This window comes from Canis lupus, chromosome 1 (genome assembly GCF_011100685.1).
Source record: "Canis lupus familiaris isolate Mischka breed German Shepherd chromosome 1, alternate assembly UU_Cfam_GSD_1.0, whole genome shotgun sequence".
Lineage (NCBI taxonomy): Eukaryota > Metazoa > Chordata > Mammalia > Carnivora > Canidae > Canis > Canis lupus.
Genome location: NC_049222.1, coordinates 59,351,223 through 59,375,954, shown reverse-complemented (window position 1 = coordinate 59,375,954; position 24,732 = coordinate 59,351,223). Strand labels below are relative to the sequence as shown.

Genomic DNA, 24,732 nt, shown 5'->3' with positions numbered 1-24,732 from the left:
AGATTTAAATCAAGTCTCAGCTCCTGTCTACTGCAGAAGTTATCATAGGAATGGAAGTGCTAACCTCTTGCTTTTGTTCAAATCCTGGGTTTCTACCTGGGGTGATTATATTAGCCCTGCGTTTAATTCTCTTTAAAGAGACACTTGCATTATTGTTCCCATCTTTTAAAAAAATTCTCATGTAAGGCTTGTTGTAGTATGATCTTTAGTTAGTTTAAAGGGCTTCCAGTTATTAGTTATAGGATGTCAACATTTAATGACAGTTTTAAATAAGATTTTCTATATAAATGTAGAATGTTGAGGTTTGCTGGAGTTTACATTTCTAAAAGGAATAAATCCTAAATGATTTAGTAATAACTAAATAATAACTCATTATATTGAGAGAGCATTTATTATGTGAAATTGTGCTAGGCTCTATGGATTATTCAAAGATAAAACATACATAGAATTTATTGGAAAGATAACTGTAACCAGGGCAGCCCTGGTGGCTCAGCGGTTTAGCGCTGCCTTCAGCCAGGGCCTGATCCTGGAGACCCGGGATCAATTCCCACATGGGGCTCCCCACATGGAGCCTGCTTCTCCCTCTGCTTGTGTCTCTGACTCACTCTCTCTCTCTCTGTCTCTCATGAATAAATAAATAAAATCTTAAAAAAAAAAAAAAGATAACTGTAACCAAGTGAATATGGTACACAATAGAAAGTATTAGAGGCAACTTTAACCAGTTATTGTTAAAGTTCTGTGGGAGGCAAAATAGGGTATCACAATAAAAGCTATGTGTGTATGTGTGCGCACATGTGTGTAGTATGTGTGTGTATATATATGGTGCATATATACGGAGCATGTGTATATTTATATATGGTATGATGCTTTATCCTTTGCAAAGAACTATTAAATAACCTGCTTTTAGGCCTCAAAACATCCTGGTATGGTGGGAGGGTAAGGTATTACCATTCCCAGAATCAGACACTGGTGCTCAGAAACCCTGTTCTTGTTATTGCTGACCTAGTGCCTCTCTGCTCTCCTCTGTCAGATATTTAAAGTGGCCTTTATGTGTAGAAAAAGCAATTGGTATCATTTCCTGAAGAACCCACAGGCTGGCAGACATGGTAGTAATATCTTGATTAATGAATTCTTGAGGAACCCAGCTCCATGAATGAGGTTAGCGTAGTATATAGTATATACGGGGAGTAAGAAGAGAGGCTCAGCCCAGGCAGAGCTGTGGGAGTCTCCCCCTTGAGGCACTACAGAGGTCAAGCCTCCTGTTGCAGAAGGGATGTCTGGGGGAGGATGGAGCTACACATCCTAGAATGCCTCCCTATATTTTTTTTAAGAGGTTTCCATATTTGTTACATAAAGTATGACCCTTTCTCCCCATTCTGTGTTCCACCTCATTGATAACAGTTTCACTGTTTGGTGGTTACTGCTATCCATCATTAGGTTACGAGTTTGTTGAAGATATAAACTATAAAACTGATTTGCTTTTTTTCCTTGTTCTTTTGGTGTCACTTCTCTGATCCCTATTCGTAATGGGACTCTACTGTAAAACACCCTGTGTAGAGCTATCAGTGACATACATCAGTTAGTTTTCTAAAGCACTGTAATTATGTTTGCTGTTGACAGTTTGTTGATGTTAATATCATTATATCGGTTCTGAGCAGAAGAATATGAATGGAAATGCTTAATAATTATTTTCTGCTTTTCGTATCTAGTTTCTTACCATGTGTTCTTACTCCTGTATGAAACAAAGCTCCTTCTAAATTCATTTTCCTCTTGGTCTCAGTCTCCACTCATCCAGCTTCCTTCATGTTTTACATTCAGTCTTTTTCTCTTTAGCCCTCTACCTCTCTCATTCATCATCAGATGCTCTCTTTCTCCAGTATCAGGAGAAATGGGTGATAAATAGAAAAAGGACTCAAATCTTTAAAACCTCTCTAGGCTAGAGCACTACTTGCACAAAGCCACTGCTAAGCATAGCAGCATTTCTAGTTGGTTACTATAGAGACAATCAGCATTAGATGGAGCCTCGCTTGACAGAAGCTAGGAAAGGAGGCTTCGTGAGATTGGGGAGCTTGTATGCAGGGGCATGTGGAAAAGGCCAAAAACTAGAAAGGATAGGAAGGGGAATGGTTTCACAAAGGAGCTAACAGGTAAATACTGATAGATTTTAGGTTGATAGAATCTGTGCCTGCCAAAGCCTTGAATCCAGCATATAAAGAATCCAATTCAGAACCAGTATGATTACACAGTAATTTTTTTTTTTTTTTAGTAACAGCTATGCTGCTATTAACATTTGTGTACAAGTTTTTGCATAGGACCTGTATTTCCTTTCTTTTGGTTATATGCTTAATTAAGAGTGGAATTGCTGGGTCATATGGTAATTCCTTTTGAGGAGCTACCAGGCTCTTTCCCATAGTGGCTGTACCATTTTACATTCCCACCAACAGTGTATGAGCATTCTAATTTCTCCATGTCCTCACTAAGGCTTATTATTATGTCTTTTTTTTTTTACGATTTTATTTATTCATACATGAGAGACGGGGGTGGGGGGCAGAGACACAAGCAGAGGGAGAAGCAGGCTCCATGCAGGAAAGATGCGGGACTTGAGCCCGGGTCTCCAGGTTCATGCCCTGAGCCGAAGGCAGGTGCCAAACCGCTGAGCCACCCAGGCTGCCCCTGTCTTTTTGATTATAGTCCACGAATTGTATGTGAAGTGGGATCCCGTTGTGGGTTTTGTTTTTTTTTTTAAGATTTTTATTTATTTATTCATGAGACACACACACACACACACAGAGGCACAGACACAGGCAGAAGGAGAAGCAGGCTCCATGCAGGGAGCCCGATGTGGGACTCGATCCCGGGTCTCCAGGATCAGGCCCTGAGCTGACGGCCACGCTAAATCGCTGAGCCGCCCAGGCTGCCCCTCATTGTGGTTTTGACTTATGTTTACCTGATGGCTAGAGATGTTGAACATTTTTCGTTTGCTTATTGACTATTTGTATATCTTCTGTGGAGAAATGTCTATTCAGGTCCTTTGATCTTTTAAAAAATTGGGTTTTTGTCTTATTGAGTTGTAAAGTTCCTTGTAGATTCTAAATACAAGTTTCTTATCAGAGACTTTCAGGTTCAGAAAAATTTTCTTCCATTCTGTGAGGTTTCTTTCCTTTTTTTCTTTTTTCTTAATTTTGGTGGTGGCTTGCTGCCCAAAAGCTTTTAATTTAGATAAAGTCCAATTTATCTGTTTTGCTTTTTTTCCTTGTTCTTTTGGTGTCCTTTCTTAAAAAAACTGCCATTATAATCAAGGGTCATGAAGATTTACACCTGTTTTTTTTTTTTCTTTTTCTAAGCATTTTATACATGTATTTTTGTTTTCTTCAAGAATTTTAGTAGTTTCATTTTTAGAAGTTTTTTATTACAAATTATTCAATGTACTTAAAAAAGAGAAAAAAGACGGTTCACCCATTTCTCCCTCCCCACCAATAGATTGGCAGCTACCAATCTATCTTTTGTGTCTGTGAGCCTGATTCTCTATGTTTATGAGCTTTTTTAGATTCCACATGTATGAGAGATCATGCAGTGTCTTTCTCTGTCTGATTGATTTCACTTAATATAATGCCCTCAAGGTTTATCCATGTTGTGAATGGCAAGATTTCATTCTTTTTTTATGGCTGAATAATATTCCACTGTATATATACAACAATTTCTTTATTCATCCATCAATGGACACTTAAGTTGTTTTCATGTCTTGATCTTTGTAATAATGCTGCAGCCAACAATGGGAGTGCATGTATCTTTTTCTAGTTCATGTTTTCGTTTTCTTCAGATAATTACACAAAGTAGAATTGCTGGATGGTTTTCCTCTAAGAGTTTTATACTTTTAGTACCTTATATTTAAATCTTTGATCCAGTTTCAATTATTTTTTTGTACATGATGTGAAGTAGGGGTCCAAATTCGTATTTTTGCAAGTGGATCTCCAATTTCCCAGCAGTATCATTTGAAAAAACTATTCTTTCCCCCAAGAATGAACTGACCATAAATGTATGGGTTTATTTCTGGATAGTTCTGTTCTGTTGGTCTATATACTTATGCCATTACCATATTTTCTTGATTATTGTAGCTTTGTAGTTGTTCTTTTTCAAGATTATGTTGGCTATTTGGGATGCATTGAATTTCCATATGAATTTTAGGATCACTTTGTCAATTTGTGCAAGGAAGATAATTGAGATTTTGATAGGGATTGCATTGAATCTGTAGTACTCTTTGAGGAATATTGTCGTCTTTAACAATATTAAGTCTTCCAGTCATTAAGCATGGAATATCTTTTAGTTTATTTAAGTCATCCATAATTTCTTTCAACAGTGTTTTATAGTTTTTAGGGTATAGGGTATACTTTTTTTTGTTAAATTTATTCCTAAGTATTTTATTCTTTTTTTTATTATTTTATTTATTCAATGAGAGAGACAAAGAGAGAGAGGCAGAGACATAGGCAGAAGGAGAAGCAGGCTTCCTGTGGGAAACCCGATGTGGGACTTGATCCCAGGATCCCGACTCAAGCCAAAGGCAGACGCTCAACCACTGAACCATCCAGGCGCCCAAGTATATTATTCTTTTTAATGCTATTGTAAATGGAATTATTTTCTTAATTACATTTTTGTATTCTTCATTGAAAGTATAGGGGTGGCTCAGTCAGTTAAGTGTTTGCCTTTGGCTCAGGTCATGATCTCAGGGTCCTGGAATCCAGCCCTACATCAGGTTCCCTGCTCAGTGGGGAAGTCTGCTTCTCCCTCTGCCCCTTCCCCTTTTCATGCTCTTTTGTGCCCACTCTCTCTTAAATAAATAAATAAAATCTTTTTTTAAAAAGTGTGTAGGCATACAATTGATTTTTAAAAATTGATTTTGTAGCCTTTCAACCTTGCTGAAATCATTTATTACTTATAATACATTTTTAGTGGATTCCTTAGGATTTTTTGCATGCAAGATTATGTTATCTGCAAATAGAGATAGTTTTACTTCTTTGCCTCCCCCGTGGATGCCTATTATTTCATTTTTGGCCTAATTGCCCTTTCCAGAACTTCCAGTATAGTGTTTAATAGAAATAGTGAGAGTAGGGTACCTGGGTGGCTCAGTTGGTTGAATTCCTGGCTCTTGGCTTAGGTTCAGGTTCTGGTCTCCAGGTTGGGTCCTGGGATCCAACTAGTGTGGGGCTTGGTACTCAGTGGAGAGTATGCTTTCTTCCCTGTGCCCCTACCTCCTCCTCACGTGTGTGCTCTATCTCTCTCAGATAAATAAATAGATCTTAAAAAAAAAAAAAAAAAAGCAAGAGTGACTATCCCTATCTTGTTTCTGATCTTAGCAGGAAAACATTCAGTCTTACACCATTAAGAATGATGTTTAGTTGTGGGTTTTCTATAGATGCCCTTTATCAGGTTGAGGAAGTTCCCTCCTCTTCCTAGTTTGTTGTTTTTTCATGAAGAAATATTGAATTTTGTCAAATGCTCTTGCTGTCTCTGTTGAGATGATCATGTGCTTTTTATCCTTTATTCTATTTCTTTTGAAGCTACTCCCAATTAGTCTAATTTCTCTTCTAAAAGCTAGTTTTCTAAATACGTAAAAATTATTTTCTCTTCTCTAAATCTTTCTTTCAGGCTAATCGTACCCTGTGCCGTAAATTAGTCTTTAAATGACATTATTTCCTTGTTCTTTATTATGTTTACCCTTCTCTTTTTATTAGTATTTCTTTTAAAATTTGATGTCCCCAAAGTAAACATTAGTACTCTAGATTAAGAGTCAGCAACCTTTTTTTTTTTTTCTGTAAAAGGCCAGCTATAAATATTTTAGATTTTTGAGGGTCATACATTGTTTGTCACAACTACTTTCCTCTGCTATGTAGTGTGAAAGTAGCCATTGACAGTAAGTAAATGATGACCATGACTGTGTTCCAAAAGAACTATTTTTACAAAAACAAGTGGTTGGGCCAGATTTTGCCCCACAGATTATAGTTTGCTGACTTCTGCTGTAGATGTTATCTAACTAGTGCAAAAGCCAGTGTGATTATATCTTCACTTGTGAATGCTATTCTCACATTAATGTATTTTTTTAATTGTATTAAAATATTTCTCTGATACTAGCATAGCCACTGTAATCCCCTTTTGGTTACTGTCTAAAGTGTGTCTCTTTTAGACAGTACATAGTTGGATCAAGTCTTTGTATTCATTCTACAAACTGCTTTTTATTAAAGTGTTTATTTACATTTAATGTACTTACTGATAGGATTTATGAATGCTTATTTTCCACTCTGTTTTCTATACAGCTTATGTCTTTGTTGCAATATTCTCCATTACTGCCTTCTTTTGTGCTTAATTTCTAGTGTATCATTTTAATACCCTTTTGTTTCTTGTACTGTATTTTTTGAGTTATTTTCTTAGTGATTATCTTGGTGGTTCTTATAACATCTTAATCTAAAACCTAAGTAGTTCAGATTACTACTAATTTAATTTTAATAGTATATAAAATTTTTGTTCCATGTAATTCTGTTCCCTCCACCTTCTTTTGTGTTATTATTGTCATACAAATTTCATCTTTATACATTTTAAGCTGGTCAACACAGTTTTATGATTTTTGCTTTCTGTAGTTTTTACTTGAATCAGAAGAAGAGAGTTATCAAAAAATTACATTGATACCATCTTTAATATTTACCTATGTAGTTAACTGTACTGGTGTTTTTCATTTCTTTATGTGTACTTGAATTACTGTCTTAGTGTTCTTTCATTTCACCCTGAAAGATTCCTCTAGTATTTCTTGTAGGTCAGGTCTATTTGCACTATTTTGTTTTTGCCTGATATTTTTACTTTACAGTAATGAAATTGTAGAGAATATTCTTTTGCTCAATATTATGTTTGTAATATTTTATCTGTATTTTATTTAGCTGTACTTCAGTTTTTATTGCTGTCTTATTCCACAGTATGAATATGTAACAATTTCATTATCTGTTCTGTTAATGGGCTTCTGAGTCTGCTCTGTGATTTTTTTTCTTTAGTCTATCAGTTTGATAGATAACATCAGTTGATTTTTGCTTGTTGAACCAGCCTTACACACTTCAGATAAATCCCACTGAGTCATGGTGTATAATTTTTTTTATACATTGTTAGATTTTATTTGCTAATATTTTAGTATATGTGCTGCTGAAGCAAGTAGAAGTTTGCTAATAGTTTACTGAGGATCTTTATATCTGTTCATGAGAAACATAAGTTGTAGTTTTCTTGTAATGTCTTTGTTGGATTTTGGTATGGAGATAATGCTGGTATCATAGAATGAATTAGGAAGTATTACTTCTATTTCTGTCTTCTGCAAGAAACTGTAGAGGATGAGTATCATTTCTTCCTTAAATGTTTAGTAGAGGGATCCCTGGGTGGTGCAGCGGTTTGGCGCCTGCCTTTGGCCCAGGGCGCGATCCTGGAGACCCGGGATCGAATCCCACGTTGGGCTCCCGGTGCATGGAGCCTGCTTCTCCCTCTGCCTCTCTGCCTCTCTCTCTCTCTCTCTCTCTGTGTGACTATCATTAAAAAAAAAAAAAAAAAAAATGTTTAGTAGAATTCACCAGTGAACAGTGAAGTCATCTGGGCCTGGTACTTTCTGTTTTTGAAAGTTATTAATTATTGATCAAGTTCTTTATGGGATATGACCCTATTCAGATTGTTTCTTCTCCTGTGAGTTAGCAGCATGTCTTTCAAGGAATTAGTCTGTTTCATCTAGGTTATCAAACTTGTGGGCGTAAAGTTGTTTGTAATAATTCTTCATTACCTGCTTAATGTCCATAGGATCAGTAGTGATGCCCCCCTCTTTCATTTCTGATATTAGTAATTGGTGTCTTTTCTCTCTCTTTTTTTTTTTCTTAGCTTATAATTTTATTGATCTTGTCAAGAATACCCTTTGGTTTCAATGATTTTCTCTATTGATTTCCTGTTTCCTTTTTTTTTTTTTTTAAGATTTATTTATTTATTCATTCAGAGAGAGCGAGAGAGAAGCAGAGACACAGGCAGAGGGAGAAGCAGGCTCCATGCAGGAAGCCCGATGTGGGACTCGATTCCGGGTCTCCAGGATCACACCCCGGGCTGCAGGTGGCGCTAAACCGCTGCATCACCAGGGCTACCCCTGATTTCCTGTTTTCAATTTCATTGATTTCTGCTGAAATTTTTACTATTACCTTTTTTTCTGCTTGGTTTGGATTTTATCTGCTCTTCTTTTTGTAGTCTCCTAAAGTGGAAGTTTGGATTATTGATTTTAGATCTTTCTTCTCTTCTAATATATGCACTTAGTGCCATCAGTTTCTCTCTAAGCACTGCTTTCCCTGTATCCCACACATTTTGATAACTTATGTTTTTATTGTGACTTAGTTAAAACATTTTTAAATTTCTCTTGAGATTTCTTTCTTGAGCCATATGTTATTTAGAAGTGTGGTGTTTGGGATCCCTGGGTGGTGCAGCGGTTTAGCGCCTGCCTTTGGCCCAGGGCGCGATCCTAGAGACCTGGGATCGAATCCCACATCGGGCTCCTGGTGCATGGAGCCTGCTTCTCCCTCTGCCTGTGTCTCTGGCTCTCTCTCTCTGTGTGTGTGTGACTATCATAAATAAATAAAAATTTTTAAAAAAAGTGTGTTGTTTAATCTCCACATGTAATTTGGGATTTTCTAGTTGTCTTCCTGTTATTGCTTTCTAATTTAATTACATTATGGTCTGAGAGAAGATTTATGATTTCTTTTATAAATTGCTAAGGTGTGTTTTATCATCTATCTTTGTGAATATTCCATGGGTGCTGGAGGAAAAAATGCATTCTGCTGTTGTTGGATAAAGTTGTTTATAGATGCCTGTTATATTCAGTTGATTGATGGTACTTTTGAGTTCAGTTACGGCCTTTCTGATTATCTGCCTGCTGGATATGTCCATTTCTGATACAGGGGTGGTGAAGTATCCAACTATAATCTACTCCTCTTTTGAGTTCCACTAGTTCTTACCTCTTATATTCCTCGGCCCATAAATATTAAGGATTGTTATATCATCTTGCAGTTTTGACCCCCTTTTTTCATTATGTAATGCTTCTCTGCCTCCCAGATAATTTTTCTTGCCCTAATATCTGTTCTGTCTGAAATTAATATAGCTACTCCCATATTTTTTTGGATTAGTGTTTGCATGATATATCTGTCTCTGTCTTTTTACTTTTAATCTGTATGTCCTTATATTTAAAGTGGGTTTCAAAAAAGGAATAAAAATAAAAGTGAGTTTCTTATAGATAATATATAGTTGGGTCTTTTTTCATCAACGGTGATAATCTTTCAACTGGTATATTTAGACTATAGATGTTTGAAGTGAATATTGATATAGCTGGATTAATACTTGCCATATTTGTTAGCATTTTCTATTTGTTGCCCTTGTTGTTTGTTCCTGTTTTTATCTTCCACTGTTTTTCTGCCTTTTATGGTTTTAATTGAGCATTTTATATGCTTCCATTTTTTTCTCCTTTCTTAGTGTATCAATTATACTTCTTTTTTTAGTCCTGTAATTGGTAGCTCTAGAGTATGCGATATATATTTACAATTAACCCAAGTCCACTTTCAAATAACAATTGTACCACTTCATAGGTAGCACAGTACCTTACAACCAGCAATATATTTCTAATTCCTCCCTCTCATCCTTTATATTCTTGCTCTCATTCATTTTACTTGAACATAAACATATATAAGCATACATATTTGAATACATTGTTGCTGTTATTTTTAACACACTACTATCTGTTAGATTAATTAAAAATAAAAAAATAGAAGTAGTTTTACCTAGTCTTCCTTTGTTCCTCCCTTATGTAGATCTGAGTTTCTTTTTTTTCTTTCTTTAAAGTTTATTTATTTATGTAAGTAATCTCTACAGCCCATGTGGGGCTCAAACTCATAACCCCAGAACCAAGAGTTACCAACTGAGCCAACCAGGTCTCTTTGTGTAGATCTGGGTTTCTGACCTATATCACTTTCTTCTCCCTAAGAATTTCTTTTAACACTTCTTGCAAGACAGGTCTCCTGGCAACAAATTACCTGGAGAAATTTTTTTTGTGGAGGAAGTCTATTTTTTTTTTTTTCACTTTGCAGGTAATTTCACAAAAGATACAGAATTCTAGACTAGTGGGTTTTTTTTTCTCTCAATACTTTGAATATTTAATTCTACTCTTGTTACCTGCGTACTTTGCTCCACTACAGGTAAGTTGAATTTTTCCTCTGATTTCTTTCAAGATTTTTTCTTTATGTTTGATTTTCTGACATCTGAATATGACAGGCTTACATGTAGTTTTTTAAAAAACATTTTTCCTGTCTAGTGTTATCTTTTTTTTTTTTTTTAAGATTTATTTATTTATTCAGAGAGAGAGAAAGGCAGAGGCACAGGCAGAGGGAGAAGCAGGCTCCATGCAGGAAGCCCAATGTGGGACTCGATCCCGGGTCTCCAGGATCACACCCCAGGCTGCAAGAGGCGCCAAACCGCTGCGCCACCGGGGCTGCCCTGTCTAGTGTTATCTTGAGTTTTCTGGATCCATGGTTTGTTGTCTGACATTAATTAATCAATTCATGACTAATTCTTAGTCATTATTGCTTCAGATGTTGCTTCTTTTCCTTTCTCTCTTTCTTCTCATTCTGGTTTCCCGTTACATTTATATTACACCTTTTGTAGTTGTCTCACGTTCTTGGGTATTCTGCTCTGTTATTTTCCATTTTTTTCTCCTGTTTGCTTTTTAGTTTTGGAAGTTTCCATTGAAGCTTATACTATCTTTACACTCAGAGATTCTTTAATCAGCCGTGTCCAGTCCACTAATGAGCCCATCAAAGGCATTCTTCCTTTATTTTACAGTGTTTTTGACCTCTATAATTTTTTTAAAAATTTTTTTTCGTAGACTTTCCATCTCTTTGCTTACAGTTTCAGAGAAAAATTGCTGATACTTAATGTGATACTTAACCTGGGAGGGCTCTTGGAGGTAAAACTCACAAAAGTGTGAGGGTCCCCCATGAATGGAGATTGTAATTCTGAGAGTTATCCACACTGAGCCTCCAGCAATTCATCAATTACAGTTCAGGTTTTCTTATACCATTACTGGTTCCCATGGAGGTATCAGCTCTGGTAAGTTGTGATTCTATCTTTCTAATTTTGAGGGCATTGGTTTGCCTCATGACCTCATTTCTCTAATGCATCTTAGAAGAATTATTGATTTTCCAGTTTGTTCAGGTTTTTACTTATTATTAAACAAGTGGCAACTTGTGGCAACCTCTGAGCTCCTTAAATGCTGGACTGGAAAACAGAAGAACTTACATAGATTTTCTCTTGTATTTTCTTTTATGAGTTTTCATCTATAAGTTTTATATTTTTCATTTAGATCTTTTCTTTCATTCAGTTAATTTTTGTATCACATTTGAGGTATGGATCAAGGTTGATTTTTTTTTTCTTTTTGCATAAGGCTATCCAATTATTCCAACACATTTGTGGAATAGATTATCTTTTCTTCATTGGATAACTTTTGCATTTTTATCAAAAATAACTTGACCAGATATGTGTGGGCCTGTATTTGGACTCTATTCCATTGTTCTCTCTGTCTCTCCTTTTTCTAGTACCACACTGAATTGGTTACTGTAGCTTTGTAGTAAATGTGGAAACTAAATCATGACCTCCTACTTTGTTTTTTGGTTTGATTCTTCAATTTCCTTTGCTTCTCCATATAAATTGTAGAATCACTCTGTCAGTTTCTATAAAAAGAAAAATCCCATTAGAATTTTTTTGAGGGGGCGCCTGAGTGGCACAGTCTGACTTTTGGTTTCCTATTCGGTAGTGATCTCAGGGTGCTGAGATTAAGCTCTTATCAGGCTCCATGCCCAGCGCACACTCTGCTGAAGACCCTGTCTCCCTCTGTACTCTACCCCGTCCCTACTGTGTTCTCTCTCTCAAATAAATAAATCTTTAAAAAAATTTTTTTTTGCTTGGAATTGCATTGAATCTTTAGGGACAATTAATAGAACAATTTGAGGAAGCATCTTTATTTTATTTTTTTTATTTTTACTTTTTTTTAAATCAAGATTTTTTTTTTAAGATTTATTTATTTATTTATGATAGACAGAGAGAGAGAGAGAGAGGCAGACACACAGGAGGAGGGAGAAGAAGGCTCCACACCGGGAGCCCGATGCAGAACTCGATCCCAGGACTCCAGGATCGCGCCCTGGGCCAAAGGCAGGCACTAAACCGCTGAGCCACCCAGGGATCCCCTTCTTTTTTTTTTTTTCTTTTTAAATTTTATTTTATTATTTTTATTTTATTTTATTTTATTTATTTTATATTTTATTTTATTTTATTTTATTTATTTTTAAAGATTTTATTTATTTATTGAGACACACAGAGAGAGGCAGAGACACAGGAAAGAGAAGGAGAAGCAGGCTCCATCCAGGGAACCCGACGTGGGACTTGATCCTGGACCTCCAGGACCACACCCCGGGCTGCAGGTGGCGCCAAACCGCTGCGCCACCGGGTCTGCCCGAGGAAGCACCTTTAAAATACTGAGTTTCTCAATTTCATGAACATGGAATATCTCTTGATTTAATTAGTTGTCTTTGATTTCTTTCATCACTGTTTTGTAGTTTTGCATATAGATCTTGCATATTTTTTATTTTTAAAATTATTTTTTTAGTAATCTCTACACCCAACATGGGGCTTCAACTCAAGGCACATTTTTAAAGATTTATGCCCAGGTATTTCATATTTTCAGGTGCTATTATAAATTGTATTATTTTTAATTGGAGTTTAAAATTTTTTTTCTAGTACATAGAAATATGACAGACTTTTATATATTGACATATATCCTGCAACCTTGCTATGCTCACTTAGTTCTAGTATCTTTGTTGTACATTTTTTGGAATTTCATACATAATCATATTGTCTGAAAATATAAAGTTTTGTTTTTTCCTTTTGATCTGATGGTTGTTAATTTCTTTTCCTTTATTTTACTGGCTAGAACCTCCACAAAGATTTTGAATAAGAATGATGAGAGCACATCTTGCCTTGTTTTGATCTTGGGAATGAGGGTGGGTGTGGTGGTAAGCATTCAGTCTTTTACAATTAAATATGTTAGTTGTACGATTTTTGTAAATACCCTTTATAAGACTGAAGAAGTTCCCTCTATTCTTTGCTTTTTGAGAGTTTTTTTTTTTTAAATCATGAATAATTGTTGAGTTTTATCAAGTGTTTTTCTGAATATATTGAGGTGGTCATTTGCTTTTTCTTCCTTAGTTTATTGATGTGGTGTATTATTTTGTTTAATTTTTGAATGTCAAATTAACCTTGTAATCCCAAAATAAATCCCACTTGTTTATAATCTGTTATTTTAAGTATTTGATTTGCTTGTATTTTTTGAGGATTTTTGCGTCTATGTTTATGAGAGATACTAGTCTGTAGTTTTCTTTTAATATACCTTTATCTGGTTTTGGTATCTTAATAGTGCTAGCTATAGTAAATGAGTTGGGAGGTGTTCCTTGTTTTTCTGTATTTTTGAAAATTTTGTAAAATTGGTATTATCTCTTTCATGAATGTTTGGTAGAATTCACCATGAAGTCATCTCAGTCTGTAGATTTATGTGTTGCAGGATTTTTAACTATATAGCCAATTTTCAAAAGAGGTATAGGAGTATGCAAGCTATCTATTCCTATTTAGATAAACATTCACAGTTTATATATTTCAAAAAATCTGACCATTTCATCTAAGTTACCAAACTTAGTGCATAGAGTTGTTCATTGTATTTCCTTACTACCAGTTAAGTGTTGGTAGGGTATATAGGGATATCCCCCTTCATTCCTAATATTTGTAAGTTGTTTTTCCTCTTTTTTTTTTTCTTGGTCAGTCTGGCTTATCAATGGTTATCATAAAATAAGTACTCATTATATGTCATACACCTGTTAAAGAGTTTTATTATATTCTGTTCGAATATCCAAGACTCTATAAGATACATTCCATTGTTATCCTGTTTCATAAATGAATAAATAGAGGCCAGGACATATTAGGAAACTTGCCTACGGTAGGACAACCAGAATGACAGATCCAAGATTCAGATCCAAGTCTGTGTGACTCAAAAGCCTTTGCTTTAAAAAAAAAAAAAAAAATTCATTCATTCATTTATTTTAGAGAGAGAGAGTGCTTACATGCATGCACAAGTGGGGGGAGGGATAGAGGGAGAGGGAGAGAATCTCAAGCAGACTCCACACTGAGCGTGGAGTCCACTGTGGGGCTCCATCTCATGATGCCCAAATTCATAAACTGGACTGAAACCAAGACTCAGATGCTTAACCAGTGGAGCCAACCAGCCAAGTGCCCCCGAAGCCTTTGCTTTTGACCACTGTGGTATAAAGGATGAATCAAATTCAGAAAAAAACATATTAAAGGAATCTTCTTTCTCACACTGTGACTGGGAACAAACTTTTCATTTCCATCATTGGACTCTAATATCTACTGTTTTCTGTCTTTGGACTTACAGGCCTTTTTATTTTTTTATTTTTTTTAAAGATTTTATTTATTTATTCATAGAGACAGAGAGGGGCAGAGACAGAGGCAGAGGGAGAAGCAGGCATCATACAGAGAGCCCGACATGGGACTCCATCCAGGGTCTCCAGGATCACGCCCTGGGCTGCAGGTGGCGCCAAACCGCTGCGCCACCGGGGTTGCCCCCTTATAGGCCTTTTTAAACAGCATATGATACAGAACCTCTTTTCAGAAGATCTGTTTGCTCCTTCTATTCAGTGAGAGTACCTACCAAGGAAAGAAAATTTGGGGATTTTTGGTTGCTATAAAATACTCAATAACACATCTTATATTTTCAGAACATAGGATCTTCTGAGGCTTTCCAGTGCCTGGAAACCAGAAATAGTTGTCCTGATGCCATCCATTTTTTTTTTAATTGAAGTATAGTTGACATACAATATTATATTCATTTCAGGTATACAATACAGTGATTTTTCAGTTATATACATTATGAAATCCTCACCATGATCAATCTACTTACTATCTGTTACCATTTAAAGTTATTGCAATATTATTGTCTATATCCTCTATACTATACTTTACATCCCTGTGACTCATTTATAAGTTTGTCCATCTTAATTCCTTTCACTTATTTTGCCCATCCTCCCATTCCTCCTCTCCTTGGGAACCACCCATTCTTTGATGTAATTCATTCTTGACAGATTACAAATAAAGGCATTGACTCTTTTTTGTTTAAAATGTAGGTACTGTCCGCTCATAGGTATAAGACATGGTTTTGAAAATAAAAGTTAATATAGCTTGCTTGTTTCCTTAGGTCTGACGGTAACTGCTGTGAAAGACTCAGGAGAATGGAATTTGGAGGCTGGGGCATTAGTACTTGCAGATGCAGGCCTTTGCTGTATCGATGAGTTTAACAGCCTCAAAGAACATGATAGAACCAGTATCCACGAGGCAATGGAGCAACAAACTATAAGTGTGGCTAAGGCTGGGTAAGAGTTTCTTTTCTTTAAAGTCTATGGGAATAATGAGATTAGTTAATATGTGATTATGGAAAAATGTGAGCCTTATTGCACTGCAAGGTATATTTGGTCTTATCAGAGGTTATCAGGTGCACTCATCAAGACACACATTAGCATCCCCACGGAGGTGTATGAGGAAGTAAAAGTGAATTGTGGGGCAGTGAAAGGAAAAACTAAGGTATAAATGTAAGTTGACTCAATTCGTGAAGGAAACTTATGAAGAGCTTTCATGCAAGATCCAACTTATTCTCTCATTATAATGTATATCTGCTATGGGCATATTAGTATGTTAGGAATTTTTAAAAATTCAAAAAGAAATAACATAATTTCTGCTTTCAGTGGCATTCTCCTTATCTACCCTAATAGAAGGTTGATCACGGGATGTGGAAAACTAAACCATAAACTATATTAGCTAAAATGAAATGCCTGTTTTTGACTCAAGGAGGTTTAGGCATTGAGGTATGTGAGTCACTTGCAACATATGACCACTGAGGAGGAAAAATAGGGATGTCAGACAGAAACCCATTCACCCATTCCCTGAGGTGGTTATGAGAAACTTACCTGGCTACGAAGGCTGACCACCAAATAGGCTGCCGGGTCATCCAAACAAAGGACAGAGCTAGAACTACCTCAGCCCTCTGCTACTATTATAGGTATGAGGCCTATTTGATGAGGTAGGTAGGGCTGCCAGCAGAGTCTTCGAACAGTAGTGGGTATTAAAAAGGATGCTGGTGTATATAGATTCCAGGAGATCTAATTATATGTGCTTGGAAAGACAAAAGAGGTGAGGTAAAGAGGATAGAGCCTGTAGAAAAAGAAGAAAAGGCTAGGTAGAACAATTACTAGAACTATTCATTTCATTCAATATTCATTGACTCAGTGTATATTCATTAAGAGCCTGATGTATGCCAGGCACTGTGCTAGACACTGAGAAGTATGAAGACGAATATAGCACTATTCTTGAGGTGTTTGCTATTTTGTTGGGCAAGATAGACAAAAAGAGCACCATAGCAATAGGTTCATAATAAAAGTGTTATGAGAACATACTTTAAAATAATTATTGCTTCTAAAATCTTTATCAGGGGAAATTAGAGGTATAGTTTCCTAAATATCTTCAAGGCTACTTTCTCTTTTCATGTCTTCATTTAATTAGCACCTTTGCTGATTGGTAGACTTTGTGGTTTATTTTGATGTGCCTTTTCCAGAGAAAATCTGAGATGTTTTGAAATATTCTTAAATAAATTAACCCTCACATCAGGGAAAAATGGGACAAATTCTATTAATCTATTTGAGATAGAGAAAAAAATAGCAATATTATATGATGGGCTACAGAATAAACTTTTTTAGAGTAAAAATATTTGATTAACCACTCCTAATAACTACTGTCTGCTAGGTGTGAATTAGTATGAATCTTTTTGCTATCCATAAATATGTCATAAGTTCCAAAAAAAAATGTTCCATAGCTGAATAGTTCACTTATGGCACCCATAGGTTGGACAATCTTGTCCTAACTATAACTACTTTATGCACTGGAACCATGATTTTCACACTTTGATGAGGGACCAGTTTTGTTGTCTTTTTCAATCCATCACAAAACAATATTTTTATAAAATACAATAAAAATTAATTATTTTAGAAAATGAAATAAAAAAGCAAAGACATACAAAACATAAGCCTAAGTTCTTCCATTTCCAGGGTGTGGAAAACTGTAAGAGCAGATCACTCCCATCCTAATAAGAAAAATCAAATAGCCCCCAAAAGCATAATTTTCTTTGAACATATCAGACAGCTAACAGCTGAGTTTATAAGGAAATCAAGGAAACTTAATTCTAAAGTTTGAGAAGCCCATCTGAGGAGAATGAGGCATACAAACTGTTCACCTTTGAATAGAGCGTTAGAAGAAGTGGCTGCCATAGAAGCAAATAAGAAAAAACAACTAAAATAGTTTAAATTCCTTGATGTCTAATCATGGGCTAGCTTTAGTTTGGAATAACTGGGAGCTCCAAACCCAAGGGGAATTCTCACCAGCAACTCCTTCTCCATAGCTCTCCAACCATGACCTCTTGTGGGAAGGGTAGAAAGGCCTACAGCTTTCTAGCCCATCCCATCCAAAAGCAGGCTCACAGACCCTGCCTCACACTAGGAGACCAAAAGCCGAACCTGGCCCCCAAGTAAGCCTAACACCTAGTAACAAGCAGTCCATCACTGGGGAAGGTGCAGGAATATGGAAAGATACTAGAGACTTCCACTGTGGTGCACGTGTGCAGTGACTGCTGAAAGCTAAAGGTAGAGTAGAAATACTGAGAATGATCTTCCAGTACTGGGTTATAACATGCGCAAAAGTAATGGCAGCTCAACAGTGAAAGAATTTGAAATCTTTGCTCCAATGAGGGCAAAGTTAACAACAATACCAAAATGTAGATCAACTATCATGACCTCATAGATACAAAAACTGAAGGTAGACTGTAAGAAATTAAAGATGTAAACTCTAGAACAACCACTAGAAAATAAAAGATACATAACTAATAAACCAGTGGTAGAGATAAAATGAAATCATAAAAAATAACACAAAAAGATGCAAGAAGAGAACCAAAGAGAACAAAGAATAGATGGGACAAATAGAATATAATTAGCAAGATGGTAGACCCAAATTCAGCCTTATCAATGATTATATTAATTATCTTATAAACAATTAAAAGGCAGTGATTGTCAGATTGGATAGAAAAGCAAGACCCAACTAAATACTACCTTTGAGAAACTGACTTTAAATTCAAATGGATAGGGGCACCTGGGTGGCTCAGTAGTTGAGTCTGCCTTTGGCTCAGGGCATGATTCCAAGGTCCTGGAATTGAGTCCCATATCAGGCTCCGTGCACAGACCTGCTTCTCCCTCTGTCTATGTCTCCGCCTCTCTCTTTGTGCCTCTCATGAATAAATGAATAAAGATTTGAAAAAAAAAATTTCAAACACATAGATAAGTTAAAGGGATGGGAAAAAAAAAATGTTCCATGGAAACACCAAAACTTGACCAAGATATTCCAAGAAAATAAAACTACAGGATGATATCCTGCATGAACAATAAGACATGAAAATTTCTTTCTTTCTTTTTTTTTTTTTTAAGTAGCTCCAAGCCCAATGGGGGGCTTGAACTCACAGCCCTGAGATCAAGAGTCACGTTCTACTGACTGAGCCAGCCAGGTGCCCCATGACATGAGAATTTTTAATAATACTTTAGTAACTAAGTCCAGCAGTGTATTAAAAGGACTATACATTATAACCAAGTGGAGATCATCCAGGAATGCAAAGTTGGTATAATACCCAATAATGATAAAAATTTTCTGCAAACAGCAAGAGAATTTCATCTGCCTGTTTAAATGTCATCTATGGAAAACCTAAAAGAAACATTTCATACCTTATGATGAAGTGAAATGTTTTCCATTTAAGATTGGGAGCAAGTTAAGGATGTCCAGTCTTCCTACTTCTAGTCAGTATTTAGTGAAAGTCCTAGTCAGTTTAGTAATGTAAGAAAAAGAAATAAAAGACATTCAGTTTGGAAAGGAAGAAGCTAAAACTGTCAATATGACATAATTGTCTCCATACAAGATCTCAAAGAATCAATGAAAAGGTATTAGAACTAATAAATGAGTTTTTAAAAATCATAGGATGCAAGGTTATATGAAAATTTTTATTTCTGTATGCTGCAATAATTAGAAACTGAAGTAAAACATACCACTTACGATAGTATCCACAAATATGAAACCTATATTTTTACAATGAAAACTTCAGAACGTTGGTGAAAGAAATTAAAGAAGACCTAAGTAAATGGGTATATATACCAAGTTTCACTTACCAGAAGACAATATTGTTAAAATATCTGTTTTCTTCAAAGTGATATGTAGAATCCATGCAATTTCAATTAAAATCCCAGCAAGCTTTTTGCAGAAATCAACAAGCTAATTTTAAATTTTATATGGAAAACCACAGGATCTAGCATAGCCAAAACAATTTTGAAAAAGAACAAATCTGGAGGACTTTATTTCAAGATTTACAATAAAGCTTCAGTAACCAAGCTAGTGTAGCATTGGTGTAAAGATAGACATAGAACAATGGAAGAGACTATAGGTCCAAAAATAGACTCACAGGTATAAAGTTAGTTGGTTTTCAAGAATAATACCAAGACAATTCAATAGAAAAAGGATAGTCATTTTTAAAAAATGGTGCTAGAACACTTGGATATTCATTTACAAAAAATGACTTGTACATAAATGCTTATAGCAGCTTTTTTTTTCCTTATAGCAGCTTTATTCATAGTCACTCAAGATTGAAAATAACCCAGAAATCGATCAATTGGTGAATGGATAAGCAGTTTGATGAATTTATACAGTAGAATACTACTAGAAAGATAAAAACTATTGGTACATGCAATAGCATTGAATCTGAAAAGCGCTGCTATGTAAAGTGACAGATACCAGGCACAAATGACCACTTAGTTTATGATTCCCCTATATGAAATTCTAGAAAAGGCAAAATTATAAGAAGAGAAATCAGATCAATGGTTGCAAAGGATAAGGCATTAGGAGAAGAGATTGACTGCAGAGAGGCACCTAAAAAAGTTGGATTTTACTATATGTAAATTATATCATGATAATCCTTAATTTAAAAAATATGTAAATATGTGTTTTTAATTTTTATTTTTTCCATGTATTTTATTTTTAGATTCATGAGAGACACAGAGAGAGACAGAGAGAGAGAGAGAGAGTGAGAGAGAGAGAGGGGCAGAGACACAGGCAGAGGGAGAAACAGGCCCCATGCAGGGAGCCTGATGTGGGACTCAATCCCGGGTTTCCAGGATCACGCCCTGGGCCGAAGGCAGGTGCCAAACCACTGAGCCACCCAGGGATCCCCCTTATTTTTAGATTCAGCAGGCATGAAATCACTTTGTTAAATTGCTATTGAAATTTCTAAATTCTTACTATTTCTGTATGTATCTCTTCCCTAATTCAGGGTAGCAGTATATAGAATAAGTATAAGTTTATGGCCCACACTTTGACTGCTGGTGATGGACTTGGATAGTAAACTACCACATAAGGATACATGAAGGAAATGGGAAGGAACAACAGTGCCAGGGGAGATGATACATTTATGATCAGTAAAACCCTTTTTTAAACTTGTAGTGACGTCTTCTAAAGGAAATAATTTTAATGAATAATTTTCAGATTGGATTTCTTTGCCTGTTGGGAAGGGAGAAAATTTACAGCCAGAAGACATGTGCTACTCATTCTCAATCAGCTTTAAATTACTTCTTCTTTAAACCATTTGTCAGGGATCCCTGGGTGGCGCAGCGGTTTAGCTCCTGCCTTTGGCCCAGGGTGCGATCCTGGAGACTCCAGATCAAATCCCACGTCGGGCTCCCGGTGCGTGGAGCCTGCTTCTCCCTCTGCTTGTGTCTCTGCCTCCCTCTCTCTCTCTTCCCTCTCTCTGTGTGACTATCATAAATAAATTAAAAAAAAATAAACCATTTGTCAAATATACACGTACAAAAGGGAGTTTTGCACAAAAAGCACTTTGAATGCTTTGATCTTAAGAACTTTTCTGAAAGGCTTACTTTTTTAACCATTGTACCACAAAAGGCATTGACATTATGGTTATTATTGTGGTAAATATTTGTATGATTATCTTTTCAAGATAAAATTCATCAAATCTTTCTCTTTGTCTTGGCTACTATCCAGACTTTAATACCTCTTTGAACTGTGATATGGATCAGACTTGATATTTTAGCCTTTCAGCTTCTTTACACTTAAGTAAGAATTTTTACTTTTTGAAGCTTTTTGGCATATCTATTTCATTTGCAGATAACTGTAATTTACCATATTCCAGGAATTATAGCATCTTTGTTCTCATCTAGTTATTATCCTTACACTAGTTTTTATTCATCCAGTTGTGGATGTTGGTGGCATTCTGATTTGTTCCATACCCTATATAACTGTTTCTGGATTCACAAAGACATTTATACTATTTAATTTTTATCATGCATTTTAAGACATAGTTTGTAAATGTTGCATAACTGTATTATGTAATGATTTCCAATGGTTTGTTTTTAAATTTTCTCCATCTTAAAAGAGTTTGTTGAGCAATTTAGTGAAGATATTTTTTAATTACCTTGTACTAACAGAGCTTAGGTTCCTATGGTCTCTGAACTTACTGAACAGCCAATTCCCAGGGGAAACAGGGCCACCGCATGTGGATGAGCTTTTAGTAGTGGCTGCTTTGGCTTCTGAACATAATGTTTCTAATATATGCTGGCTTGAACATGTGTTTCAACCAGACTTAACATTTTTACACTGTTCAAAAATTTAAAATTGTATTTAAAAACAGATTAGGCATATACCTTGGCTTCGAATCTCCTCTACCTTGAGCTATTAGGCTCCATATTTTCCAGGCAGAGGATATGACCTGAAACAACAACACTTGGGAAAGCCAGATGTCATTATCTAAGAGACCAAACACCTTTCTTCTGGAATTATTTCCTTCTCTTGCAAATTCTTGGCAAAAGTCCTTAAAACTGCCACTATCACTACTCAGTAACAACAAATATCCAACAATAACAAAAGCAGTGAATGTCTGTTCATTTAAAATAAAGCAAAAGTATGGTGCACCTGGGTGGCTCAATCCATTAAGCGTCTAACTCCTGGTTTCAGCTCAGGTCATGATCTCAGGGTTGTGAGATCGAGCCCCACATCCGGTTTCACACTAAGTGCAGAGTCTGCTTGAGATTCTTTCCCTCTTCCTCTCCCTCCTCCTCCCCTGCTCGTGCTCTCTCTCTAAAATAAATAAATAAAATCTTTAAAAAAATAAATCAAAACTAAATTGTTAATATTCTTTTTGAAAAATCATTTGGTTATGGTGGAAAGAGCATGATAAGCTTTGGGGTCAGAGAAACAGCCAGTAGTTCTAGTCTCTGTTACTACTTTCTCGTCTTATGTGACATAATTACCAACTCTGGGCCTCAGTTTAGTCCTCTGTGAAAGGAAAATAACAATATCCTTCTTCCAGGGATAATCTCAGTTTAGGGTTGATAGATGTCAATATCCTGACTCCATGCCTACCATATGGTAAAATTCACATAACTTGAAACTTACCATCTTAACCATTTTTAAGCATATAGTTAAGCAGTAATAAATGCATTTAAATTGTTGTGCAACTATATATGTACTTTTTTAATATATATGTACTTTTTAAAAAAACGTTTTCTAGCCAATCCTTAGGTTAGAGTGAGAAGATACACTCTCCAAAATTACTTTATTTCATATGTATATGAAAGTTTACAGAACTCCTTGTATTTCTGAACTCCATTGAATCTGCAAAATAGTTTCAGAATTAGTACACCAACACTGTTGCCAGTAACAACAACCACACAAAAAACTCTAGTAATATTGAAGCCTTCTTTGCAGATTTTCTTGTGCTTAGAGTATATTCCACTAAAGTCATATTTGATCAGAGTATATTTTCAAAGTTAATTTGAATTGTTTTCTTTGTGTGATCATGTTATTGACTTGATATACAGTTGGAAAATAGAGTTTTAAATTTACGCTTGTGTCCACTTTTAGAATTTGTTTTTTTCAACCTTTTTAAAATTTTATGTTCTGAATTTGTAAAACATGTTTCAAAAGTCAAAACTATATAAATAAATATACCAAAGGTATCACACTCCTATACCTACCTCATCCATTCTATTTTTTCCTGTCCTTTACAGATACCGTTTTCATTGGTTTCTTTTATATTTCTTTTTTCGGAAAAAATAAGCCAAAGTACTTGGGGAGGGGGGTTGAGTGTGCATATGTTTGCATCTATTCTCTTATGCAAAAGATAGTATATATATTCTCTTTGGTACTGCTTCAATAATTAGTATATGTAGTATTTTCATTCTCATCTTTTCATATGTTTTTTAGAAATTCTGCAGTTTGGGTTTGCATATCCCCCTTTATCGCAAGAGGATGCTTTAAAGAGTTTTTTAACGTTCAAGTAGAAGAACCTTTTTCAATTTACGTGTTCTGATGTTATTAATTTCTAGTTTTATGGCATTGTGGCCAGAAAAGGTCTGTACCTTAGGAACTTCATGAGGTGTTTTTGTTTTTGTTTTTTGTTTTGTTTTGTTTTGCTTTTTTATGGCCTAGTATAAGGACAGTTTCATGACTGGCCTGTGTATGCTTGAGAAATTATATTTTCTATAATCAATGTAATATACATACATGTACAGTATACCTTATAAATGATGTTGGTTAGGTCCCCTATATCTTTATTTACTTTTTGTTTGTTTGACATGTCTCAGGCTCAGAATGGTGTTTTAGTCTCTTATTATAGTGTCTCTTCCGGGTTCTCTTTGCATCTCTCATAGCCTCTGCTTTATGAAGATAGTTGTCGTGGTTTTGGCATTTGTACTTCTCTGTCTTTATGCTTTTGGTCTGAATGTTGCCTTGCCTGGTATCAAAATCACAACTCCTAGGATGCGTGGGTGGCTCAGTGGTTGGGCATCTACCTTTGGCTCGGGGCATGATCCTGGGGTTCCAGGATCGAGTCCCTCATCAGGCTCCCTGCATGGAGCCTGCTTCTCCCTCTGCCTACATCTCTGCCTCACTTTCTCTCTCATGAATAAATAAATAAAATCTTTAAAAAAAAATCACAACTCCTGATTTCATGTTATTGGCATTTGCCTAGTATATCTTTGCTCATTCCTTCATGTTTAACTTTTAGATTTCTTTTTAAATTTTTAAATTATTTTATTTTTGAGGTGCTTTTATTATATCATGGGGATGGGATCTGTGGGCAGAAAAAGCTGCCTCAATTTGTTCTCTTTTATAGAGCATACAGTTGGTTTTATTTTATTTTGCTTTATGAATGGCCCAAAACCCTTTTTTCTAATGTATGAATTAAGCACATTTACATTTATTGATATTACATATATGATTGATATTAACTGTTTCATTTTTTAAAAACTTACTATGTTTCTTTTTCTGTGTTTTTGGCATTTAGGAAAGTTTTGTATTTTTGTTATACATTAGGAGTTGGCAAACTTTTTCTGTAAAGGCCCACACAGTAAGTATTTAAGGCTTTGTGGGTCATACCATCTCTTACAAATACCTCTGTTGATTTGGACAGTACGACTACATTAATGT

At 35.6% G+C, this 24,732-nt stretch overlaps 1 protein-coding gene and 1 long non-coding RNA gene across 13 annotated transcripts in view; one reads left to right on the top strand and one right to left on the bottom strand.

Moving 5' to 3' along the window:
- Nucleotides 1–24,732, top strand: part of MCM9 (minichromosome maintenance 9 homologous recombination repair factor) — a 115,965-nt gene that overhangs the window by 44,763 nt on the left and 46,470 nt on the right. For all 12 annotated transcript variants that reach the window (XR_005353829.1, XR_005353830.1, XM_038526654.1 and 9 more), the window contains one exon: nt 15,356–15,530. Coding sequence is in view for 10 of the 12 variants with exons in the window: in XM_038526654.1 (XP_038382582.1) it covers nt 15,356–15,530 (175 nt within the window). In the remaining 2 variants the exon portion in view is untranslated. The remainder of the gene's footprint in view (nt 1–15,355; nt 15,531–24,732) is intronic.
- LOC119870779 lies at nt 14,604–19,046 on the bottom strand. The gene is made up of 3 exons (XR_005353834.1): nt 18,972–19,046; nt 16,122–16,365; nt 14,604–14,808 (listed from the first exon to the last, which is right to left on the bottom strand). It is a non-coding gene; the product is annotated as an uncharacterized LOC119870779 (long non-coding RNA).